We start from the raw sequence: 27,096 nt of genomic DNA on the forward strand, positions 1-27,096 counted from the left end.
CCCCCAGGGAGTGTTACAGTTAGGCTGTGAGGGGAGGGATAGGGTTAGGCTCCGGGAGTGGGGTAGGTTTAGGCTGCACCCCTGGGGGGTTAGGTTGAGGCTGCAGGGAGGGGGGTTAGGTTTAGGCTCCGGGGGAGAGGGAAGGCTTTTGGGGGAGGGTTAGGTTTAGGATACCAAAATTGGGGGTTAGGGGGCCAGAGGGGGAAGGTAATTCGGGATTCTACCCATTGTGATGCCACGGTCAGTATTCTGACCGCCGGCAAGTCAATCCCAACCTGTCTGGGGGATTCAGTAGCAGTATGGTCAAAGAGGGCATCATGTGATCTGTCCACATCTCACCTTGTGATGGAGGAATATATCTAAAGACCAGCTTAGTAATATGAGGTGTAACAGAGACCTGGAGGACTTTTGATAAAGGATTCAAGTGAAGGGACTGGCAGAAAGATGTATAATAATAATGACATGTAACAGTGACTGTGTGAAGCCTTCGTATGATGCAGTCTTGTGGTGTTTTGTCAACAAACAATTATGATAATAATGCCTCATAGAAAATGACAATGCTATGGAGCTTTGATTGGCTAGCTGAAGATACATAAGCTACAGATAGATCCCTTCTTCAGGTGACATTTACATGTAGAAATGTCAGGTTCAGCGCAGCTAAGATATAGAGCATCAGCCACTGCCGGCAGTCACATGTCACAGTCTCTTCTCCATCTGTCTCTAGAGAATAAAGTGATGCAGAAATGCAAATCCAATATTTCACAGCTAGAGAATCTGGGTAAATGTGCCAGGCCAAGTGCCCAGGTAAGTAATGTGTGTCTGTTAGAATATGTGGGGACATGAGGTGTCTAGATTCACGCCAGGTATTAAAGTCCTGAGGGGGAGATGTATGATGCTGCTTTATGGAGTATGGTGGTAGGTACGGCAGATACCGCTTCTCCCCATGTACTAACATGGATAAGTGTGTAAGTTGATGGGGGCACATATTATTGGCACTCCTGTTAGACAGGGCGCTGAAGTAGTGTTCAAAGTTATGAAATGATCATTGGCACTGACCGTTTCGTCCAGTGTACCTTCCGATTTCGGCGGCTCTGGGACCTTTTGGCCGGAAACTTGCACAGACTGCCTGCAAGCGCCAGTCAGAGCTGCCTGAAAGAGGGAGAGTGCGCTTCACCGGACAGGTGAATTAACACAATGGGCTAAATGCATCATCACTTGGAGAGTGATAAAATGGAGAGAGAAAAAGCACCAGCCAATCAGCTCCTAACTGCCATGTCACAGGTCCTGTTTGAAAAATGACAGATAGGAGCTGGTTGGCTGGTAGTTTATCACTTTCCATTTTATCACTCTCCAAGCGATGATGCATCTAGTCTCTCTCTTTGGCAAATCAACTGATGATAATACATCCTGCCGGTGTCTGTACCTGTTTCTACATGAAAATGGGCGAAGCAGGTCCAGACAAATAACGAACGTTACACATCTAAACATACATCTACCCCTGAGTGTCTATATTATGCATCAGTCTCTGCACACTTGGGGGCTAATTCAGTAAGGATAGCACATTCTGCTAATCAGCAGACTTTGCTATCCTTTTCTTAGCATGCTGGGAGCCTCCCATCGCTGGGCAAGGCCGCACAGCATGCTGACCGGAGCGATTTGCGATCCAACCTGAATTAGCCCCTTGGTGTCAGCCCCTTGGTGTGGCTAAATTTAAGTTACAATGAATATAGAAACATAGCAGATACGCTATATAGGAGCAGCAGAAAGTATAATCAAACAGGAACCCTTTATTTATGTATTCACAGGATCAATCACAGGGGGTGATGTAACAAGCAGTGATAAGAGCGGGGAAGTGGACAAGAGAAGAAGTTGCCATAGCAACCAATCAAACAGCTTCTAACCATCATTTTATAGAATGTTTTAGATCAATTTTATCTCAAAGCTGGTTGGTTGCTATGGGCAACTTCTCCACCAGACCATTTCTTCACTCTTTTCACTGCTTGATGCATCACCCCCATACTTCAGTCTTCAGTCTTAACATGCTGCTTTAAACACAGAGGAGAGGAAAGAAGGAACAGCTTCTACTATAGTGAGCCTGGATGAAATACACAGCCTGGATACCTTCTTATTATCTAACTTTGTCAGCAGCTGAACACTGTATAATAATAAGCACAGCTGAGAACAATGCTTGCAATTCCAAAATGACACATGTCTTACAGAACCAGAGATTGATGCATAATCAGGGGAACGCCTGAACTGCCTGGAGAATGAGATATGAGCCAAGTGTGATTTGTACCAACTATTTCTTACTATGGAAGTATGTCCTCTCTTAAAACAGCCCACACATATTGGCGGGATGCATCAAAACAAAAATACGATCAAACCTCCAAAAATAACGTTATCGGAGATTTGGACGTATTTCTTATATGCACCAAGCTCCGGAATGTGATACATTCCAGGGCTTGGACCCAGTAGGCAATGCCACCAGTAGATAGCATTGCCGCCTAATAGTAGCATATGGGCTTCTTATTGCAATGTTCCCTGAGGAATCCAATCCAATCTCTCCCAGAGTCCCCTGCGGCACGCACATCAGCCCGGAAGTCCTATCAGTGCAAAGGACAGTTCTTATCGGGAGAGCTGTCCTTTATGATTTTATTAAAGCATACGGCATTACTAAACACTGCTATGCTTACGATGAGTGACAGGATGCATTGCATGCAAAATGGGATGTTTGATGCAGCCTGCCAATTATCTGGTGTGTCAGTCATGCGTGTACCAGGCACACTAAAGATAATGGGCCTAATTCGTATCTGATCGCAGCAGCAAAATCGTTCTCTAATGGGCAAAACCATGTGCACTACAGGTGGGGCAGATGTAACGTGCAGAGAGAGATTTGGGTGGGTTATATAATATTATGCTGCTTTCACATCGCAAAACCTGCTTTTGAAACGGTTCTTTAAATGGTTCTTAAAACGGGTCTGAGCAGTTAAACCCCCTTCACATTGCATGTTGTAACTGGTATATTACCATTTCATTACCGTTTTGGTACCTTTCACACTGAACCCGTTTCACCCATACAAAACAGTGGTTGTCATTTTAAATGTTTATTTCCTGCTTCTGCCTGGTGACATCACACATGGAGACAGCCTATCACCTTCTGGGGCTTGCAAATACCGTTTCAGACCCTTTCACACTGCACAATTAAACGGGTCTGAAACGGGTAGGACCCTGCTTTTTTACCGTTTCAAAACACCGGTATTTTGAAAACGGTAAATTGAAGGTGACCCTTTCACATCGCAGCTCGAACCGTTTAGGAAGCCTGAAAAATCGGCAATTTACCGGGTTCAAGCTGCGGTGTGAAAGGGGTATTAGATTGTTTCTGTGCAGGATAAATACTGGCTGCTTTATTTTTACACTGTAGTTTAGATTTCAGTTTGAACACACCCCACCCAAATCTAACTCTCTCTGCACATGTTATATCTGTCCCACCTGCACTGCAAATGGTTTTGCCCATTAGAGAAAACTTTTGCTGCTGCGATCAGTTCTGAATTAGGCCCAAAATACAATAGGGAAAAACCAGCACAATACTGTTTTAAAAATAGTCACATACAGTACATATTTTTCCAAAGTAAAGATTGATTCATTATTTATTTGATGAATATTGAAAAACATAGGTCTGTCTATGAACATATAAAAAACCATAACAGTTCAGCGTCATGATCCTTAATTGTGATTAAAAGCAAATAGATAATTCAAGCAAACATCAGCCATGTTGTATAGCGGTATACAGTGGGTTGATAAATAGGTGCACAAGCGTGTCACTACAATATGCTGCTATATGCAGCCAAGTTACAGCTGGACACATCTGTATGTACACACCAGTGGAATGTCCTGACAGTGTAGACAGCCCAGTTGCTGAATCAGTGGATAGTATATTAAAGAGAAGTACTCACTGTGATACACCAATTAGCAATGGATTGGAGCTTGAGCGGAACGGGGTTTGTTGCGTTGTGTGATACAAGCGGCAGCAGTACAGGATGCTAGAACTCGATATCAAAGGTAATTCAGGCAGGTTCTTTGGAGATAAGTAAGAGGCATCCATCCTCCTCCATGTCACTTTTATACAGTGGCAAAATTGCGTCTCTAAAACGCAGTGCTATCCTTGGCAGCCATCTTGGAAAGGGAATAAAGTCTCCTCTCAGGAACCAATATTGAGTATGCACTCCATTATCAACGCTGGAATCATATAGTCTTTGGGGGTAATTTATTTTAAATAAGTTAGTCAGTGTTTTCCATGGACCTGCCTGGGTGAGAGCCTTTATCCACTTAACAGTACTAAGGAGGGAATGCCGCTAAGACTAGGCTTGGTAATGTGTCACATTGAGCAAAACACTACAGGTAATCACTGAGACACAATTTAACAATGTACAACGGCCCCTGCAGCTGCCTGGCTATTGTAACATCAGGATATTTTTATTTAAAAATCAACCAACATAGCTGCATTATAAATGACTACTTGTCACTCCACTGAAAATGACGGTAGAGGCCACATGGGGCCCAAGCCTGTATGGAGGCTCAAGCTGTATATTCTGGCATAGTTATTGCTTAGGAGCAATTGTAGCATGGTTACTGCCTAGAAAAACTCAAAGTTACAGCTTTATCTCCAGATGTTTATCCATCAAGTTTTATGTGGGAAAACTTGCCTAGATAATAGCGGAAAACATTAGACAAAGCACTGAATGATGATTTTGGGTGGGGAAGGGGGAGGGGAGGGGAGGGGGGGGAAGTGTAGAGCTCTGGTGATGGCTGCATCATTGTCACTTTATCTACCCCTTAGAATGAAATCTGCTCTCTGCTTCAGACCACATTCGACCTTCTCAATTCTTCCTGCATGGCAAATAATAGGACCATCTCTAATGAGGTAAGAATTTCACTACAGATTTTATCATATTAAAATGTGTGGTAGTTTATGGCTATACCAGGTCCACTAGCTACATGCAAAGTCCTGGTCTACAAGCCTATCTCTATTGTAATCCAAGGCCAGGGGAATGAAGTGCCTATCTAGGTCTTTGAAATAAAATGGAGAGCAATACTTAATTAGTCAATAAAAATGATGTTCCAACACCTGACTCCACTTAGTACGTTTCCACCAGGGATAAAAACATCAATTAGCAATAAAACTAACCCAAGTGGAGATTTATGGAATCTTGGGCAGAGATGAAGGGAGAAATCGCCCAACCAGCTTGTGTCATTTTACAGGCCGTTCTAAAAAAATAACAGAATCTGATTGATTGCTATGAGCAACTTTATGGCCGTGATGTTATGGGAGCTGATAACGGCAAAATGGCTGATTTTTGCGGCCATAGCCACAAACATTGGGCATTTTGCAAGGTCGGCTCGTGTATTAGTGGCCAAATACTGGATGTTCTGGACGCTTCTGCTCTAAAGTACAGAGCGCCCGGTAAAAAGGCAGATCCAGATGTTGTGCCCATGTTAAGTATACAACTCGGCCGATTTGATAGAGTCCGATTTTGCAAGTTGGACACAAAATAGTTTTAAAACTCTCAGAGAATTTAGAGGTGGTTTGTTTGGCCGATTTGGTTATGACAATAACTTTTCAAGCACATTTGCACTAAATAAACACTGTACAATACATTTTGACACTTAAGAATAAACAACAGATTTAGGGTCAAAATTCAGACCTAATTGCAACAGCAGAATTTTTCTCTAATGGGCAAAACCATGTGCACTGCAGGTGGGGCAGATATAACATGTGCAGAGAGAGTTAGATGTGGGTGTGGTGTGTTCAATCTGCAATCTAAATTGCAGTGTAAAAATAAAGCAGCCAGTATTTACCCTGCACAGAAATAAAATAACCCACCCAAATCTAACTCTTTCTGCACATGTTATATCTGCCCCCTCCCCTGCAGTGCACATGGTTTTGCCCAACTGCTAACAAAATTCCTGCTGCGATCAACTTGGAATTACCCCCAATGTGCACTGCAGGTGGGGCAGATATAACATGTGCAGAGAGGGTTTAGATTTGGGTGGGGTATGATCAAACTGAAATCTAAATTGCAGTGTAAAATTAAAGTAGCCAGTATTTACCCTGCACAGAAACAAAATAACCCACCCAAATCTAACTCTCTCTGCACATGTTATATCTGCCCCACCTGCAGTGCACATGGTTTTGCCCATTAGAGAAAGATTTGCTTTTGCGATCAGGTCTGAATTAGGCCCTTTGATCTCTAAAAATGCTCCACATACTGTACATGTAATTTCTCTTACGTCCTAGAGCAGAGGTTCTCAAACTCGGTCCTCAGGGGCCCACACAGTGCATGTTTTGCAGGTCTCCTCACAGAATCACATGTGAAATAATTAGAGATGAGCGGGTTCGGTTCCTCGGAATCCGAACCCGCCCGAACTTCAGTTTTTTTTACACGGGTCCGAGCGACTCGGATCTTCCCGCCTTGCTCGGTTAACCCGAGCGCGCCCGAACGTCATCATCACGCTGTCGGATTCTCGCGAGGCTCGGATTCTATCGCGAGACTCGGATTCTATATAAGGAGCCGCGCGTCGCCGCCATTTTTCACACGTGCATTGAGATTCATAGGGAGAGGACGTGGCTGGCGTCCTCTCCGTTTATAGAGATTCGAGAAGAGAGTGAGACAGAGAGAGACACAGTAGTAATTTGGGGAGCATTAGGAGGAGTACTACTAGTACTACTAGCATAGGCGTGCGCAGGGGGGGTTCCTGGTGCGCACAGGCACCCCCTAATGTCTGTAACCCCCTCAACACACACCTGCTGCTGCTGCTGCTGCAGTATCGGCGATCGCCGGGTGTGCTTATTTCTGTCCTCCGCCTATTGTTCCCCCTCCGCTCAGTCTGGCTGTCATTCATTTTAATGGTGCAGCATCACTGACGTAATCCTACTCCCAGTTCCTCTAACCTGTGGGATGTGTCGTGATGATGTCATGCCGCGTGCATGCCCGCTCATGCTCCTACTCACGCTCTCTCTCTCCTCATCATGTGCCAACGCCACAGAATACAGCCTTCCTCTTGGAGGAGGACAAGTTCAAATTCAATATCAATATATATTTCGAGAGATTAGGATATAATCTATGGTAATAAAATATAGAAATTGAACATATATTAAACAGATTTTATCTATCTTTCTATATCTGTGCATCAATTCTCTATATTATTTAATTTGCATTGAGTGCCAATATGTGGTTGTAGACACGCCTGATAGGTGGTGCTAGACACGCCCATTAGGCGGTGTTAGACATGCCCAATATGGGGTGCTAAACACGCCCTTCTAATCGTGCACCCCCTAATAAAATGTCCTGCGCACGCCTATGACTACTAGTACTTGCTGAAGTGATAGAGAGAGATAGTGTGACTGTATTATCTGACTTGTGGGGGAGACACTGACAGTGGGGAGCAGTTAGAGTCTGAGAGCAGGACTCAGGACTCAGGAGTACATATAACGTACAGTGCACACTTTTGCTGCCAGAGTGCCAGCCACACTGCCATTGTTTGTGACCACAATGACCACCAGTATAATATATATTGTGATTGTCTGCTTAGGACTCAGGAGTACTACTTGCAAGTTGCTGATAGTGTGACCAGTGACCTGACCACCAGTTTAATAATCACCACCAGTTTATGAGTTTAATATATATTATATATATATATATAATTGTATATAATATATATATATAATATTGTATACCACCTAGCACCTACCCGTGTTTTTTTTTTCTTTTCTTTCTTCTTTATACATACTACTATAGTAGCTTACTGTAGCAGTCTGCGGTGCTGCTGAGCTGACAGTGTCCAGCAGGTCCGTCATCAGTCATTACATAATAAATATATAATATATACCTGTCCGGCTGCAGTACTAGTGATATTATATATACATATATATTGATTTCATCTCATTATCATCCAGTCTATATTATCAGCAGACACAGTACGTTAGTCCACGGCTGTAGCTACCTCTGTGTCGGCACTCGGCAGTCCATCCATAATTGTATACCACCTACCCGTGGTTGTTTTTTTTTTCTTTCTTCTTTATACATACTACTATAGTAGCTTACTGTAGCAGTCTGCGGTGCTACTGAGCTGACAGTGTCCAGCAGGTCCGTCATCAGTCATTACATAATAAATATATAATATATACCTGTCCGGCTGCAGTACTAGTGATATTATATATACATATATATTGATTTCATCTCATTATCATCCAGTCTATATTATCAGCAGACACAGTACGTTAGTCCACGGCTGTAGCTACCTCTGTGTCGGCACTCGGCAGTCCATCCATAATTGTATACCACCTACCCATGGTTGTTTTTTTTTTCTTTCTTCTTTATACATACTACTATAGTAGCTTACTGTAGCAGTCTGCGGTGCTGCTGAGCTGACAGTGTCCAGCAGGTCCGTCATCAGTCATTACATAATAAATATATAATATATACCTGTCCGGCTGCAGTACTAGTGATATTATATATACATATATATTGATTTCATCTCATTATCATCCAGTCTATATTATCAGCAGACACAGTACGTTAGTCCACGGCTGTAGCTACCTCTGTGTCGGCACTCGGCAGTCCATCCATAATTGTATACCACCTACCCGTGGTTGTTTTTTTTTTCTTTCTTCTTTATACATACTACTATAGTAGCTTACTGTAGCAGTCTGCAGTGCTGCTGAGCTGACAGTGTCCAGCAGGTCCGTCATCAGTCATTACATAATAAATATATATACCTGTCCGGCTGCAGTACTAGTGATATTATATATACATATATATTGATTTCATCTCATTATCATCCAGTCTATATTATCAGCAGACACAGTACGTTAGTCCACGGCTGTAGCTACCTCTGTGTCGGCACTCGGCAGTCCATCCATAATTGTATACCACCTACCCGTGGTTGTTTTTTTTTTCTTTCTTCTTTATACATACTACTATAGTAGCTTACTGTAGCAGTCTGCGGTGCTGCTGAGCTGACAGTGTCCAGCAGGTCCGTCATCAGTCATTACATAATAAATATATAATATATACCTGTCCGGCTGCAGTACTAGTGATATTATATATATATATATATATATATATATATTGATTTCATCTCATTATCATCCAGTCTATATTAGCAGCAGACACAGTACGGTAGTCCACGGCTGTAGCTACCTCTGTGTCGGCAGTCGCTCGTCCATCCATAAGTATACTAGTATCCATCCATCTCCATTGTTTACCTGAGGTGCCTATTAGTTGTGCCTATTAAAATATGGAGAACAAAAATGTTGAGGTTCCAAAATTAGGGAAAGATCAAGATCCACTTCCACCTCGTGCTGAAGCTGCTGCCACTAGTCATGGCCGAGACGATGAAATGCCAGCAACGTCGTCTGCCAAGGCCGATGCCCAATGTCATAGTACAGAGCATGTAAAATCCAAAACACCAAATATCAGTAAAAAAAGGACTCCAAAATCTAAAATAAAATTGTCGGAGGAGAAGCGTAAACTTGCCAATATGCCATTTACCACACGGAGTGGCAAGGAACGGCTGAGGCCCTGGCCTATGTTCATGGCTAGTGGTTCAGCATCACATGAGGATGGAAGCACTCAGCCTCTCGCTAGAAAAATGAAAAGACTCAAGCTGGCAAAAGCACCGCAAAGAACTGTGCGTTCTTCGAAATCCCAAATCCACAAGGAGAGTCCAATTGTGTCGGTTGCGATGCCTGACCTTCCCAACACTGGACGTGAAGAGCATGCGCCTTCCACCATTTGCACGCCCCCTGCAAGTGCTGGAAGGAGCACCCGCAGTCCAGTTCCTGATAGTCAGATTGAAGATGTCAGTGTTGAAGTACACCAGGATGAGGAGGATATGGGTGTTGCTGGCGCTGGGGAGGAAATTGACAAGGAGGATTCTGATGGTGAGGTGGTTTGTTTAAGTCAGGCACCCGGGGAGACACCTGTTGTCCGTGGGAGGAATATGGCCGTTGACATGCCTGGTGAAAATACCAAAAAAATCAGCTCTTCGGTGTGGAAGTATTTCAACAGAAATGCGGACAACATTTGTCAAGCCGTGTGTTGCCTTTGTCAAGCTGTAATAAGTAGGGGTAAGGACGTTAACCACCTCGGAACATCCTCCCTTATACGTCACCTGCAGCGCATTCATAATAAGTCAGTGACAAGTTCAAAAACTTTGGGCGACAGCGGAAGCAGTCCACTGACCAGTAAATCCCTTCCTCTTGTAACCAAGCTCACGCAAACCACCCCACCAACTCCCTCAGTGTCAATTTCCTCCTTCCCCAGGAATGCCAATAGTCCTGCAGGCCATGTCACTGGCAATTCTGATGATTCCTCTCCTGCCTGGGATTCCTCCGATGCATCCTTGCGTGTAACGCCTACTGCTGCTGGCGCTGCTGTTGTTGCTGCTGGGAGTCGATGGTCATCCCAGAGGGGAAATCGTAAGACCACTTTTACTACTTCCACCAAGCAATTGACTGTCCAACAGTCCTTTGCGAGGAAGATGAAATATCACAGCAGTCATCCTGCTGCAAAGCGGATAACTGAGGCCTTGGCATCCTGGGTGGTGAGAAACGTGGTTCCGGTATCCATCATTACTGCAGAGCCAACTAGAGACTTGTTGGAGGTACTGTGTCCCCGGTACCAAATACCATCTAGGTTCCATTTCTCTAGGCAGGCGATACCGAAAATGTACACAGACCTCAGAAAAAGAGTCACCAGTGTCCTAAAAAATGCAGCTGTACCCAATGTCCACTTAACCACAGACATGTGGACAAGTGGAGCAGGGCAGGGTCAGGACTATATGACTGTGACAGCCCACTGGGTAGATGTATGGACTCCCGCCGCAAGAACAGCAGCGGCGGCACCAGTAGCAGCATCTCGCAAACGCCAACTCTTTCCTAGGCAGGCTACGCTTTGTATCACCGGTTTCCAGAATACGCGCACAGCTGAAAACCTCTTACGGCAACTGAGGAAGATCATCGCGGAATGGCTTACCCCAATTGGACTCTCCTGTGGATTTGTGGCATCGGACAACGCCAGCAATATTGTGTGTGCATTAAATCTGGGCAAATTCCAGCACGTCCCATGTTTTGCACATACCTTGAATTTGGTGGTGCAGAATTTTTTAAAAAACGACAGGGGCGTGCAAGAGATGCTGTCGGTGGCCAGAAGAATTGCGGGACACTTTCGGCGTACAGGCACCACGTACAGAAGACTGGAGCAACACCAAAAACGCCTGAACCTGCCCTGCCATCATCTGAAGCAAGAAGTGGTAACGAGGTGGAATTCAACCCTATATATGCTTCAGAGGTTGGAGGAGCAGCAAAAGGCCATTCAAGCCTATACAATTCAGCACGATATAGGAGGTGGAATGCACCTGTCTCAAGCGCAGTGGAGAATGATTTCAACGTTGTGCAAGGTTCTGCTGCCCTTTGAACTTGCCACACGTTAAGTCAGTTCAGACACTTCCAGCCTGAGTCAGGTCATTCCCCTCATCAGGCTTTTGCAGAAGAAGCTGGAGACATTGAAGGAGGAGCTAACACGGAGCGATTCCGCTAGGCATGTGGGACTTGTGGATGGAGCCCTTAATTCGCTTAACAAGGATTCACGGGTGGTCAATCTGTTGAAATCAGAGCACTACATTTTGGCCACCGTGCTCGATCCTAGATTTAAAACCTACCTTGAATCTCTCTTTCCGGCAGACACAAGTCTGCTGGGGTTCAAAGACCTGGTGGTGAGAAAATTGTCAAGTCAAGCGGAACGCGACCTGTCAACATCTCCTCCTTCACATTCGGTGATGCAGGGCAGTCTGGAGCGACTGCTGATGCTGACATCTGGTCCGGACTGAAGGACCTGTCAACGATTACGGACATGTCGTCTACTGTCACTGCATATGATTCTCTCCCCATTGAAAGAATGGTGGAGGATTATATGAGTGACCGCATCCAAGTAGGCACGTCACACAGTCCGTACTTATACTGGCAGGAAAAAGAGGCAATTTGGAGGCCCTTGCACAAACTGGCTTTATTCTACCTAAGTTGCCCTCCCACAAGTGTGTACTCCGAAAGAGTGTTTAGTGCCGCCGCTCACCTTGTCAGCAATCGGCGTACGAGGTTACTTCCAGAAAATGTGGAGAAGATGATGTTCATTAAAATGAATTATAATCAATTCCTCCGTGGAGACATTGACCAGCAGCAATTGCCTCCACAAAGTACACAGGGAGCTGAGATGGTGGATTCCAGTGGGGACGAATTGATAATCTGTGAGGAGGGGGATGTACATGGTGATATATCGGAGGATGATGATGAGGTGGACATCTTGCCTCTGTAGAGCCAGTTTGTGCAAGGAGAGATTAATTGCTTCTTTTTCGGTGGGGGTCCAAACCAACCCGTCATTTCAGTCACAGTCGTGTGGCAGACCCTGTCACTGAAATGATGGGTTGGTTAAAGTGTGCATGTCCTGTTTATACAACATAAGGGTGGGTGGGAGGGCCCAAGGACAATTCCATCTTGCACCTCTTTTTTCTTTAATTTTTCTTTGCGTCATGTGCTGTTTGGGGAGGGTTTTTTGGAAGGGACATCCTGCGTGACACTGCAGTGCCACTCCTAGATGGGCCCGGTGTTTGTGTCGGCCACTAGGGTCGCTTATATTACTCACACAGCTACCTCATTGCGCCTCTTTTTTTCTTTGCGTCATGTGCTGTTTGGGGAGGGTTTTTTGGAAGGGACATCCTGCGTGACACTGCAGTGCCACTCCTAGATGGGCCCGGTGTTTGTGTCGGCCACTAGGGTCGCTTATCTTACTCACACAGCTACCTCATTGCGCCTCTTTTTTTCTTTGCGTCATGTGCTGTTTGGGGAGGGTTTTTTGGAAGGGCCATCCTGCGTGACACTGCAGTGCCACTCCTAGATGGGCCAGGTGTTTGTGTCGGCCACTAGGGTCGCTTATCTTACTCACACAGCTACCTCATTGCGCCTCTTTTTTTCTTTGCGTCATGTGCTGTTTGGGGAGTGTTTTTTGGAAGGGCCATCCTGCGTGACACTGCAGTGCCACTCCTAGATGGGCCAGGTGTTTGTGTCGGCCACTAGGGTCGCTTAGCTTAGTCATCCAGCGACCTCGGTGCAAATTTTAGGACTAAAAATAATATTGTGAGGTGTGAGGTATTCAGAATAGACTGAAAATGAGTGGAAATTATGGTTTTTGAGGTTAATAATACTTTGGGATCAAAATGACCCCCAAATTCTATGATTTAAGCTGTTTTTTAGTGTTTTTTGAAAAAAACACCCGAATCCAAAACACACCCGAATCCGACAAAAAAAATTCGGTGAGGTTTTGCCAAAACGCGGTCGAACCCAAAACACGGCCGCGGAACCGAACCCAAAACCAAAACACAAAACCCGAAAAATTTCAAGTGCACATCTCTAGAAATAATTAGCTCCACCTGTGGTCCTTTTAAAATGTGTCAGTGAGTAATTAATACCTGTGCACCTGCTGGGTTACCTGCAAAACATGCACTGTGTGGGCCCCCGAGGACCGAGTTTGAGAACCTCTGTCATTTAGCATGCTGGGGACTCCGTAAGGACCATGGGTATAGACGGGCTCCGCAGGAGACATGGGCACTATAAAGAACTTTAGATAGGTGTGCACTGGCTCCTTCCTCTATGTCCCTCCTCCAGACCTTAGTTAGATTCTGTGCCCAGAGGAGAGTGGGTGCATTACAGGGGAGCTCTCCTGAGTTTCTCTGAAAAATAATTTTGTTAGGTTTTTTATTTTCAGGGAGCACTGCTGGCAACAGGCTCCCTGCATCGTGGGACTGAGGAGAGAGAAGCAGACCTACTTAAATGATAGGCTCTGCTTCTTAGGCTACTGGACACCATTAGCTCCAGAGGGTCGGAACGCAGGTCTCACCCTCGCCGTTCTTCCCGGAGCCGCGCCGCCGTCCTCCTCACAGAGCCGGAAGATAGAAGCCGGGTGAGTATTAGAAGAAAGAAGACTTCAAAGGCAGCAGAAGACTTTAGATCTTCTCTGAGGTAACGCGCAGCGTTACCGCTGAGCGCCATTGCTCCCACACACAACACACATTACAGGCACGGAGGGGTGCAGGGCGCAGGGGGGGCGCCCTGGGCAGCAATTATAAACCTTTAGGACTGGCTAATAAGTTATATAGGCTGCGGAGGCAGTAGATTATACAATCCCCCGCCAGTATTGATAATTTGAGCGGGACTGAAGCCCGCCACTGAGGGGGCGGAGCTTGATCCCACAGCACTAACCAGCGCCATTTTCAACACAGCACACTGCAGAGAAGCTGGCTCCCCGGACTCTCCCCTGCTGAACACGGTGATAGAGGGCAAAAAGAGGGGGGGGGGGGAGGGGGCACTTAGAATTGGCGCAGTGAGTGTATATTGAGATATATATATATATATATATATATAAAAGCGCTGTTTATCTGGTAATTGATTTCCAGTGTCAGTTTGCGCTGGGTGTGTGCTGGCATACTCTCTCACTGTCTCTCCAAAGGGCCTTATTGGGGAACTGTCTCCATATAAATATATCCCAGTGTGTGTGTGGGGGTGTCGGTACGCGTGTGTCGGCATGTCTGAAGCGGAAGGCTCATCTAAGGAGGAGGTGGAGCAGATGATTGTGGTGTCTCTGTCGGCAACGCCGACACCTGATTGGTTGGACATGTGGAATGTTTTAAATGCAAATGTGACTTTGTTACATAAGAGATTAGACAAAGCAGAGTCCAGGGATAATACAGGGAGTCAATCAATGGCTTTGACGGTGTCACAGGGCCCTTCAGGGTCTCAAAAAGGTCCCCTATCCCAAATAGCAGACACTGATACCGACACGGATTCTGACTCCAGTGTCGACTACGATGATACGAGGTTACACCCAAGGGTGGCCAAAAGCATTCATTATATGATTATTGCAATAAAATATATTTTGCATATCACAGATGACCCCTCTGTTCCTGACACGTGGGTACACATGTTTAAGAAAAAGAAACCTGAGGTAAACTTTCCCCCTTCTCATGAGCTGAATGCGTTATTTGAAAAGGCTTGGGAATCTCCAGACAAAAAACTGCAGATTCCCAAAAGAATTCTTATGGCGTATCCTTTCCCTGCACAGGACAGGGTACGGTGGGAATCCTCACCCAGGGTGGACAAGGCTTTAACGCGCTTATCCAAGAAGGTGGCGCTACCGTCTCCAGACACGGCAGCCCTCAAGGATCCTGCTGATCGCAGACAGGAAATGACTTTAAAATCAATATATACACATAGCAGCTTGGACAGATACCTTGTCAGCTGATATTGATACCCTAGATAGGGATACCATTTTATTGACCTTAGGTCACATTAAAGACGCAGTCTTATATATGAGAGATGCTCAGAGAGACGTTGGGCTGCTAGGGACGAGAGCCAACGCCATGGTGATTTCTGCTAGGCGAGCACTGTGGACCCGCCAATGGACGGGTGATGCCGACTCAAAAAGGCATTTAGAAGTTTTGCCTTACAAGGGTGAGGTGTTATTCGGGGAAGGTCTTACGGACCCGGTTTCCACAGCTACCGCGGGTAAATCTACCTTTTTGCCTTATGTTCCCCCACAGCAAAAGAAAACACCACAGTATCAAATGCAGTCCTTTCGGTCGCACAAGTCCAGAAGAAGTCGGGATCTTCTTTCCTCGCCAGAGGTAAGGGTAGAGGGAAAAGAATGCCTGCTACGGCTAGTTCCCAGGAGCAGAAGTCCTCCCCGGCTTCCACTAAATCCACCGCATAATGCTGGGGCTCCACCGAGGGAGTCCACGCCGGTGGGGGCACGTCTTCGACTTTTCAGCCACGTCTGGGTTCAGTCGGACGTGGATCCTTGGGCGATGGAAATTGTATCCCAAGGCAACAAGCTAGAATTTGAAGACGTGCCTCCTCGCCGATTCTTCAAATCGGCTTTACTAGCTTTTCCCCCAGAGAGGGAGATAGTTTTAACTGCAATTCAAAAGCTGTGTCAACAACAAGTGATTATCAAGGTTCCTCTAATTCAACAGGGAAACGAGTACTATTCAACCCTGTTTGTGGTCCCGAAACCGGATGGCTCAGTCAGACCCATTCTAAATTTAAAATCCCTAAACCTGTACTTAAAAAGGTTCAAGTTCAAGATGGAATCGCTCAGGGCGGTTATCTCCAGCCTGGAAGGGGGGGATTTTATGGTGTCACTAGACATAAAGGATGCATACCTTCATGTCCCCATATATCCTCCTCATCAGGCATACCTGAGATTTGCTGTACAGGACTGTCATTACCAGTTTCAGACGTTGCCGTTTGGGCTTTCCACGGCCCGAGGGTTTTCACCAAGGCAATGGCGGAAATGATGGTGCTCCTGCGCAGGCAAGGAGTCACAATTATCCCGTACTTGGACGATCTCCTGATAAAAGCGAGATCAAAAGGAACAGTTGCAGAAAAGCGTGTCGCTCTCCCTGAGAGTACTACAACAGCATGGCTGGATTCTAAATCTACCAAAGTCATAGTTGGTTACTACGACTCGGCTGTCGTTCTTAGGCATGATTCTGGACACAGAACAAAAGAGGGTTTTTCTCCTGATGGAAAAAGCCCAGGAACTCCAGAACATGGTCAGAGACCTGTTAAAACCGAAGAGAGTGTCAGTACATCAATGCACTCAAGTACTGGGGAAAATGGTGGCGACCTACGAGGCCATCCCCTTTGGCAGGTTTCATGCGAGGACTTTTCAGTGGGACCTTCTGGACAAGTGGTCCGGGTCCCATCTTCAAATACATCAGAAAATAACCCTGTCCCCCAGGGCCAGGGTGTCTCTCCTGTGGTGGCTGCAGAGTACTCACCTTCTAGAGGGTCGCAGGTTCGGCATTCAAGACTGGGTTCTGGTGTCCATGGACGCGAGCCTCCGAGGATGGGGAGCAGTCACACAGGGAAGGAATTTTCAGGGACTATGGTCAAGCCAAGAGGCTTGTCTACACATCAACATTCTGCAATTAAGGGCCATATACAACGGCCTTCGACAAGCGGAGAATCTTCTTCGCGACCTACCGGTTCTGATTCAATCAGACAACGTCACAGCCGTGGCTCATGTAAACCGCCAAGGCGGGATGAGGAGCAGAGTGGCAATGGCGGAAGCCACCAGGATTCTGCGCTGGGCAGAAAATCACGTAAGCGCTCTGTCAGCGGTATTCATTCCAGGAGTGGACAACTGGAAAGCAGACTTCCTCAGCAGACACGATCTCCATCCAGGAGAGTGGGGACTTCATCAAGAAGTTTTTGCAGAGATAACAAGTCTTTGGGGACTTCCTCAAATAGACATGATAGCGTCACGCCTCAACAAGAAGCTTCGGAGGTATTGTGCCAGGTCAAGGGACCCTCAGGCAGTAGCGGTGGATGCCCTGGTGACACCATGGGTGTTTCAGTCAGTCTATGTGTTCCCTCCTCTTCCTCTCATCTCAAAAATATTGAGAATCATAAGATGAAAAAGAGTACAGACAATACTCATTGTTCCAGATTGGCCTCGAAGGGCCTGGTATTCAGATCTTCAGGAGATGCTCACTGAAGATCCATGGCCTCTTCCTCTCAGGGAGGACCTGTTGCAGCAGGGGCCCTGCGTGTTCCAAGACTTACCATGGTTACGTTTGATGGCATGGCGGTTGAACACCGTATCCTAGCTGGGAAGGGTATTCCGGAGAAAGTCAACCCTACTCTGATAAAGGCTAGGAAGGAGGTGACGGCGAAACATTATCACCGTATTTGGAGGAAATATGTATCTTGGTGTGAAGCCAAGGATGCTCCTACGGAAGATTTCCACTTGGGCCGTTTTCTCCACTTTCTACAGACAGGCGTGGATATGGGCCTAAAGTTAGGCTCCATTAAGGCACAGATTTCGGCCCTATCTATATTCTTCCAGAAGGAATTGGCTTCTTTCCAAGAAGTCCAGACTTTTGTAAAGGGAGTGCTGCACATCCAGCCTCCTTTTGTGCCCTCAGTGGCACCATGAGACCTTAACGTGGTGTTACAGTTCCTAAAATCTCACTGGTTTGAGCCTCTTCAAACAGTTGAATTAAAATTTCTCACTTGGAAGGTGGTCATGTTGTTGGCCTTGGCATCTGCAAGGCGGGTGTCCGAATTGGCGGCCTTGTCTCAGAAGAGCCCCTATCTCATTTTCCATGTGGATAGAGCTGAGTTGAGGACTCGTCCTCAATTTTTGCCTAAGGTGGTGTCATTATTTCATATGAACCAACCTATTGTGGTGCCTGTGGCTACGGGAGACTTGGAGGATTCCAAGTTCCTTGATGTAGTCAGGGCCTAAAAAAGTTACGTAGCCAGGATGGCTCGGATTAGGAAAACAGAGGCACTGTTTGTCCTATATGCAGCCAACTAGGTTGGCGCTCCTACTTCTAAGCAGACTATTGCTCGCTGGATCTGTAACACGATTCAGCAGGCTCATTCTACGGCTGGATTGCTGTTACCAAATTCGGTAAAGGCCCATTCCACTAGGAAGGTGGGCTCTTCCTGGGCGGCTGCCCGAGGCGTCTCGGCATTACAGCTTTGCCGAGCGGCGACTTGGTCAGGTTCAAACACTTTTGCTAAATTCTACAAGTTTGATACCTTGGCTGAGGAGGACCTCATGTTTGCTCAATCGGTGCTGCAGAGTCATCCGCACTCTCCCGCCTGGTCTGGAGCTTTGCTATAATCCTCATGGTCCTTACGGAGTCCCCAGCATCCTCTAGGACGTAAGAGAAAATAAGATTTTAAACCTACCGGTAAATCTTTTTCTCCTAGTCCGTAGAGGATGCTGGGCGCCCGTCATAGGTGTGCGCAGGGGGGGTGCCTGGTGCGCACAGGCACCCCCTAATATCTGGCACCTCGATCTCACATGCCTGATGCAGCGATCGCCGAGCAGGCTGATTACTGTCCCCTCTGCGCTGCACCCTGTCAGGACTGCATTACTGACCAGACACCTGGGTTAATCAAGGATGCCACCGTCCAGCTGTCACACCCGCCACATGCCCACCTCTCTCCTTCTATGCTATGCCAACTCCAGACACTGATGAGGATCAGCATGCAGCCAGCGTTCCTCTTAGGAAGACAAATTCAACTCTGGCAGGCAGCCGGCAGCAGCATTGACATGTCACTCGTTTTTCCAGCAGCAGCAGTACTAGTCTGCGACTGTCAGTGAGTGACTGACTTGTAAGTAAGCTGCTGCAGCTTGCAGAGGAAAGAGAGGGGCAGCCAGACCAGGCTGAGGAGGAGCAGTGTAATTGCAGTGAGTGCCATCACGGGTGTTTGTTTGGAGCACACCACAACATCTGACAATGTATCTGCTTTATTAGGATTGGCACAAGGGTGGATATTTTATATTGCGTTGACGTCAATAGATGGTGCTAGACACGCCCAAAAGGCGGTGCTAGACACCCCCCTCCGACAGTGCACCCCCTAATAAAATGTGCCGCGCACGCCTATGGCGCCCGTCCCAGTGCGGACATCTTTCTGCATGACTTGCATATAGTTGTTGCTTACATAAGGGTTATGTTACAGTTAAGACCAGTCGTTGGCTGATACTGTTTTGTTCATACTGTTAACTGATTGCGTATATTCCAGGTTATACGGTGTGGATGGTGTGGGCTGGTATGAATCTTGCCCTTAGATTAACAAAATCCTTTCCTCGTACTGTCCATCTCCTCTGGGCACAGTTTCTCTAACTGAGCTCTGGGGGAAGGGGCATAGAGGGAGGAGCCAGTGCACACCCATCTAAAGTTCTTTATAGTGCCCATGTCTCCTGCGGAGCCCGTCTATACCCATGGTCCTTACGGAGTCCCCAGCATCCTCAACGGACTAGGAGAAAAAGATTTACCGGTAGGTTTAAAATCTTATTTTTTTCATTTTTCCCCCCTGAAACAATGGAGGTCATTCCGACCTGTTCGCACGCTGCTGTTTTTCGCAGTGCAGCGATCAGGTCACTACTGCGCATGCGTATGCACCACAATGCGCAGGCGCGTCGTACGGGTACAAAGCGGATCATTGCTGAGCGATGGATATAACGAAGAATCCATACGCACAGCCTATCGCAAGTAAATTGACTGAAAGAAGGCGTTTATGGGTGTCAACTGACCGTTTGCTGGGAGTGTTTGGAAAAACGCAGGCGTGTCTGACATCAATTCCGGGACCAGACAGGCTGAAGTGATCGCAAGGGCTGAGTAAGTTCAGACCTACTCAGAAACTGCACAAAATGTGTTTGCAGAGCTCAGCTGCACAGGCGTTCACACACTTGCAAAGTGAAAATACACTCCCCTATAGGCGGCTACTATATGTTTGCAGCGCTGCAAAAAGTAGCTAGCGAGCGATCAACTCGGAATGACCCCCAATGTGTCTTGGTCACAAATAGGTGTACCAACTGCAAGTGTATCTGCACACAAAATGTTATGGTACAGTGTTTTTCTGAAAAACACTGAAACATATTTTAGGATGATGATACAGTTGTAATTACACACAGAATCTATGCATGCTGCATATTATTTTAAGCAGCAGGAGCTGCTTATACGTCCTACTAGCAAAACGCAAAATTATGCTAATAGGAAGCACAAGCAGCTCCCGCTGTTTAAAATTATATGTAGCATGTCTATATTCTGTGTGTAATACACCTGTATCTGCATACAAAATGTTATGCTACAGTGTATTCCAGTCAAACACTGTAACATAATTTAGTATGCTGATACAGTTGCAATTACACACAGAATATAGCCATGCTGCATATCATTTACATCAGCATAAGCTGCTTGTGCATCCTGGAGGACTGGGGTTTATTTAGGGTGTGTTGCTTTAATCATGGGACTTTTGGGTGCAAATGGTTAAGTTCTATCACTGTTCAAGTGCAAGTGCAAGTAACAGACAGTTTCCGGTTGGTCTGAAAAAATTGAATGTTTCCTGGTCTAAATATCACATCAGAAGTTGGATTTGATTTGCACTGTGGGGGTCATACCGAGTTGTGCGCTCTGTATTTTTTTCTCGCAACGGAGCGATTAGTCGCTAATGCGCATGCGCAATGTCCACAGTGCGACTGCGCCAAGTAAATTTGCTATGCAGTTAGGTATTTTACTCACGGCATTACGAGGTTTTTTCTTCGTTCTGGTGATCATAATGTGATTGACAGGAAGTGGGTGTTTCTGGGCGGAAACAGGCCGTTTTATGGGTGTGTGTGAAAAAACGATACCGTTTCTGGGAAAAACGCGGGAGTGGCTGGAGAAACGGAGGAGTGTCTGGGCGAACGCTGGGTGTGTTTGTGACATCAAACCAGGAACGACAAGCACTGAACTGATCGCAGATGCCGAGTAAGTCTGGAGCTACTCAGAAACTGCTAAGAAGTGTCTATTCGCAATATTGCGAATCTTTCGTTCGCAATTTTGATAAGCTAAGATTCACTCCCAGTAAGCGGCGGCTTAGCGTGTGCAAAGCTGCTAAATGCAGCTTGCGAGCGAACAACTCGGAATGAGGGCCTGTGAGCGTAAAATATGCATGCCATTACACTGGCTGAGTTCCAGGAAATAGACGCACATTTGTAATGTCCAATGTGGTGCGATAATTTCCTAGGTGGCATTATCGGCTCCCATTACATCCCGCTCTATCCCTCTCAAAGATCTGATAAATCACCACCTATTAAGGATGTATACACTAGAGATGAGCGGGTTCGGTTTCTCTGAATCCGAACCCGCCCGAACTTCATGTTTTTTTACACGGGTCCGAGCGACTCGGATCTGTCACAACTGAGGGCCTGAGCTGACGGGAGACAGCCACAGTTGTAGGGGCTGAGATGTACCGGAACCTGGGAGGTTGTATCAGACCCCTGGACATGTAAGTAACATAAATAATAACTGCCCGAAGGCGTGACCACGACAACCTGGATAAAAGTCAATGATGTTTATTATGACAACTCCGCAACACAGCAGCAGTAAAAGAAAAAAGTCAGCAAAGAATAAATACAGTTCCTGGGTACTACAGGATGGCAGGAGCCACATGGCACTGGTAGTGTGAGATAGTTCTTATGATCTTCTAGATGGAAAGTCCTTACCAGGCCCGACTGTAGCAATGGAGATAACCCAGGATTGTGCCAGCTGGTGTTCCAGGAAAAGCTGGGTTGCTGAAGATAAAACAGCTGCTGTGGATACTGGCTGGAACCAGACTGTTGTTAGCACGGAGTGGATACTGGCTGGAACCAGTTAAATAATAAATGAACTTGGGAGCGATGAAATATGAACTGAAATGTAGAACTTGAGAGCGGAGAAATAATAATACCGGTGGAGAGTGGTAAAGTGTAGAAAGGACACCGGCCCTTTAAGGGAAGCTGTACTCTGCTGGAAGCAGGTAACGTTGTAGCTGGAAACAGACGAATCCACAATGGATTGGAGAGTCAGGCTACACCGCAGGTGGAATGCTGGTGCGGGTCTCTATGGTGGAAGTCTTGAGACAGGAGCTGGAACCTGGAAGACAATCACAGGAGAGAGACAAACAGGAACTAGGTTTGACAACCAAAGCACTGACGCCTTCCTTGCTCAGGCACAGTGTATTTATACCTGCAGCAAGGAAGGGATTGGCTAGGCAATTATGCAGATTAACAATACTGACAACAGATTGGAGGAAATGATCAGCTGACAGAATCCAAGATGGCTGCGCCCATGCAGACACTTGGAGGGAAGTTTGGTTTGTAATCCATGTGGTAATGAAAACAGTAATGGCGGCGCCGGCCACTGGAGACAGGAGACGCCAGGCTGACAAGTGCACATCCAACCACGCGGACACAGCGGAGGCCGCGGCTGACGTAATCGCCACTCTGACACTCTGCATGCAGAAGCTCAGGGACGGCGGCGGAGGCCGCGGGAGACGCCATGCCAGATGTAATAAGGCGTTACTGTGACAGCGTCTCAGACAGACAGGAGAGGATGCAGGAATGTGAACATTAGGATAACAGATGGGATCCGGTCCTGGAGCGCTGAGCCAGCCTTAGGAGGCATCTGATGGGTAAGAAATGGCGTCCAGATACCCGGATCGTGACAGGATCTTCCCGCCTTGCTCCGTTAACCCGAGCGCGCCCGAACGTCATCATCACGCTGTCGGATTCTCGCGAGGCTCGGATTCTATCGCGAGACTCGGATTCTATATAAGGAGCCGCGCGTCGCGGCCATTTTCACACGTGCATTGAGATTGATAGGGAGAGGACGTGGCTGGCGTCCTCTCCGTTTAGAAATTAAAATAGATAGGAGAGTGAGAGTGAGACACTTCATTTACTTACTGGAGCTTAGGAGGAGTTATACTAGTGACTGATGACCAGTGACCTGACCCACCAGTGCAGTTTTATAATTTATTATTATTTAATAATCCGTTCTGTTCTTGTTCTCTGCCTGAAAAAAACGATACACAGTGACTCAGTCACACTCACATACCATATCTGTGCTCAGCCCAGTGTGCTGCATCATCTATGTATAATATCTGACTGTGCTCACACAGCTTAATTGTGGGGGAGACTGGGGAGCAGTTATAGGTTATAGCAGGAGCCAGGAGTACATATTAAACAGTGCACACTTTTGCTGCCAGAGTGCCACTGCCAGTGTGACTGACCACTGACCACTGTGACCAGTGACCTGACCACACTGACCACCAGTATAGTATATTGTGATTGAATGTCTGCCTGAAAAAGTACACTCGACGTGTGACTTGTGTGGTGTTTTTTTATTCTATAAAAATTAAAAAACTCATTCTGCTGACAGACAGTGTCCAGCAGGTCCGTCATTATATAATATATACCTGTCCGGCTGCAGTAGTGATATATATATATTTTTTATATCATTATTTATCATCCAGTCTATACTAGCAGCAGACACAGTACGGTAGTTCACGGCTGTAGCTACCTCTGTGTCGGCACTCGGCAGTCCATCCATAATTGTATACCACCTACCCGTGGTTTTTTTTTTCTTTCTTCTTTATACATACTACATCTCATTATCATCCAGTCTATATTAGCAGCAGACACAGTACAGTACGGTAGTCCACGGCTGTAGCTACCTCTGTGTCGGCACTCGGCAGTCCATCCATAATTGTATACCACCTACCCGTGGTTTTTTTTTCTTTCTTCTTTATACATACTACATCTCATTATCAACCAGTCTATATTAGCAGCAGACACAGTACAGTACGGTAGTCCACGGCTGTAGCTACCTCTGTGTCGGCACTCGGCAGTCCATCCATAATTGTATACCACCTACCCGTGTTTTTTTTTTTCTTTCTTCTTTATACATACTACATCTCATTATCATCCAGTCTATATTAGCAGCAGACACAGTACAGTACGGTATTCCACGGCTGTAGCTATCTCTGTGTCGGCACTCGGCAGTCCATCCATAATTGTATACCACCTACCCGTGGGTTTTTTTTTCTTTCTTCTTTATACATACTACATCTCATTATCATCCAGTCTATATTAGCAGCAGACACAGTACAGTACGGTAGTCCACGGCTGTAGCTACCTCTGTGTCGGCACTCGGCAGTCCATCCATAATTGTATACCACCTACCCGTGGTTTTTTTTTTCTTTCTTCTTTATACATACTACATCTCATTATCAACCAGTCTATATTAGCAGTAGACACAGTACAGTACGGTAGTCCACGGCTGTAGCTACCACTGTGTCGGCACTCGGCAGTCCATCCATAATTGTATACCACCTACCCGTGGTTTTTTTTTTCTTTCTTCTTTATACATACTACATCTCATTATCATCCAGTCTATATTAGCAGCAGACACAGTACAGTACGGAAGTCCACGGCTGTAGCTACCTCTGTGTCGGCACTCGGCAGTCCATCCATAATTGTATACCACCTACCCGTGGTTTTTTTTTTCTTTCTTCTTTATACATACTACATCTCATTATCAACCAGTCTATATTAGCAGCAGACACAGTACAGTACGGTAGTCCACGGCTGTAGCTACCTCTGTGTCGGCACTCGGCAGTCCATCCATAATTGTATACTAGTATCCATCCATCTCCATTGTTTACCTGAGGTGCCTTTTAGTTGTGCCTATTAAAATATGGAGAACAAAAATGTTGAGGTTCCAAAATTAGGGAAAGATCAAGATCCACTTCCACCTCGTGCTGAAGCTGCTGCCACTAGTCATGGCCGAGATGATGAAATGCCAGCAACGTCGTCTGCCAAGGCCGATGCCCAATGTCATAGTACAGAGCATGTCAAATCCAAAACACCAAATATCAGTAAAAAAAGGACTCCAAAACCTAAAATAAAATTGTCGGAGGAGAAGCGTAAACTTGCCAATATGCCATTTACCACACGGAGTGGCAAGGAACGGCTGAGGCCCTGGCCTTTGTTCATGGCTAGTGGTTCAGCTTCACATGAGGATGGAAGCACTCAGCCTCTCGCTAGAAAACTGAAAAGACTCAAGCTGGCAAAAGCACCGCAAAGAACTGTGCGTTCTTCGAAATCCCAAATCCACAAGGAGAGTCCAATTGTGTCGGTTGCGATGCCTGACCTTCCCAACACTGGACGTGAAGAGCATGCGCCTTCCACCATTTGCACGCCCCCTGCAAGTGCTGGAAGGAGCACCCGCAGTCCAGTTCCTGATAGTCAGATTGAAGATGTCAGTGTTGAAGTACACCAGGATGAGGAGGATATGGGTGTTGCTGGCGCTGGGGAGGAAATTGACCAGGAGGATTCTGATGGTGAGGTGGTTTGTTTAAGTCAGGCACCCGGGGAGACACCTGTTGTCCGTGGGAGGAATATGGCCACTGACATGCCTGGTGAAAATACCAAAAAAATCAGCTCTTCGGTGTGGAAGTATTTCAACAGAAATGCGGACAACAGGTGTCAAGCCGTGTGTTGCCTTTGTCAAGCTGTAATAAGTAGGGGTAAGGACGTTAACCACCTCGGAACATCCTCCCTTATACGTCACCTGCAGCGCATTCATAATAAGTCAGTGACAAGTTCAAAAACTTTGGGCGACAGCGGAAGCAGTCCACTGACCAGTAAATCCCTTCCTCTTGTAACCAAGCTCACGCAAACCACCCCACCAACTCCCTCAGTGTCAATTTCCTCCTTCCCCAGGAATGCCAATAGTCCTGCAGGCCATGTCACTGGCAATTCTGACGAGTCCTCTCCTGCCTAGGATTCCTCCGATGCATCCTTGCGTGTAACGCCTACTGCTGCTGGCGCTGCTGTTGTTGCTGCTGGGAGTCGATGGTCATCCCAGAGGGGAAGTCGTAAGCCCACTTGTACTACTTCCAGTAAGCAATTGACTGTTCAACAGTCCTTTGCGAGGAAGATGAAATATCACAGCAGTCATCCTGCTGCAAAGCGGATAACTGAGGCCTTGACAACTATGTTGGTGTTAGACGTGCGCCCGGTATCCGCCGTTAGTTCACAGGGAACTAGACAATTTATTGAGGCAGTGTGCCCCCGTTACCAAATACCATCTAGGTTCCACTTCTCTAGGCAGGCGATACCGAGAATGTACACGGACGTCAGAAAAAGACTCACCAGTGTCCTAAAAAATGCAGTTGTACCCAATGTCCACTTAACCACGGACATGTGGACAAGTGGAGCAGGGCAGGGTCAGGACTGTATGACTGTGACAGCCCACTGGGTAGATGTATGGACTCCCGCCGCAAGAACAGCAGCGGCGGCACCAGTAGCAGCATCTCGCAAACGCCAACTCTTTCCTAGGCAGGCTACGCTTTGTATCACCGGTTTCCAGAATACGCACACAGCTGAAAACCTCTTACGGCAACTGAGGAAGATCATCGCGGAATGGCTTACCCCAATTGGACTCTCCTGTGGATTTGTGGCATCGGACAACGCCAGCAATATTGTGTGTGCATTAAATATGGGCAAATTCCAGCACGTCCCATGTTTTGCACATACCTTGAATTTGGTGGTGCAGAATTTTTTAAAAAACGACAGGGGCGTGCAAGAGATGCTGTCGGTGGCCAGAAGAATTGCGGGACACTTTCGGCGTACAGGCACCACGTACAGAAGACTGGAGCAC

General features: G+C 46.5%; 1 protein-coding gene across 1 annotated transcript in view; it reads left to right on the forward strand.

Annotated features, from left to right (window-relative positions):
- The window catches only part of LOC134936596 (adhesion G protein-coupled receptor E1-like), a 156,098-nt gene that overhangs the window by 48,668 nt on the left and 80,334 nt on the right, over positions 1-27,096 (forward strand). The window contains exons 4-5 of the mRNA XM_063931703.1: positions 725-804; positions 4,838-4,921. Of these exons, the coding sequence (XP_063787773.1) occupies positions 725-804; positions 4,838-4,921 (164 nt within the window). The remainder of the gene's footprint in view (positions 1-724; positions 805-4,837; positions 4,922-27,096) is intronic.

This window comes from Pseudophryne corroboree, chromosome 6 (assembly GCF_028390025.1).
Source record: "Pseudophryne corroboree isolate aPseCor3 chromosome 6, aPseCor3.hap2, whole genome shotgun sequence".
Taxonomy (NCBI): domain Eukaryota; kingdom Metazoa; phylum Chordata; class Amphibia; order Anura; family Myobatrachidae; genus Pseudophryne; species Pseudophryne corroboree.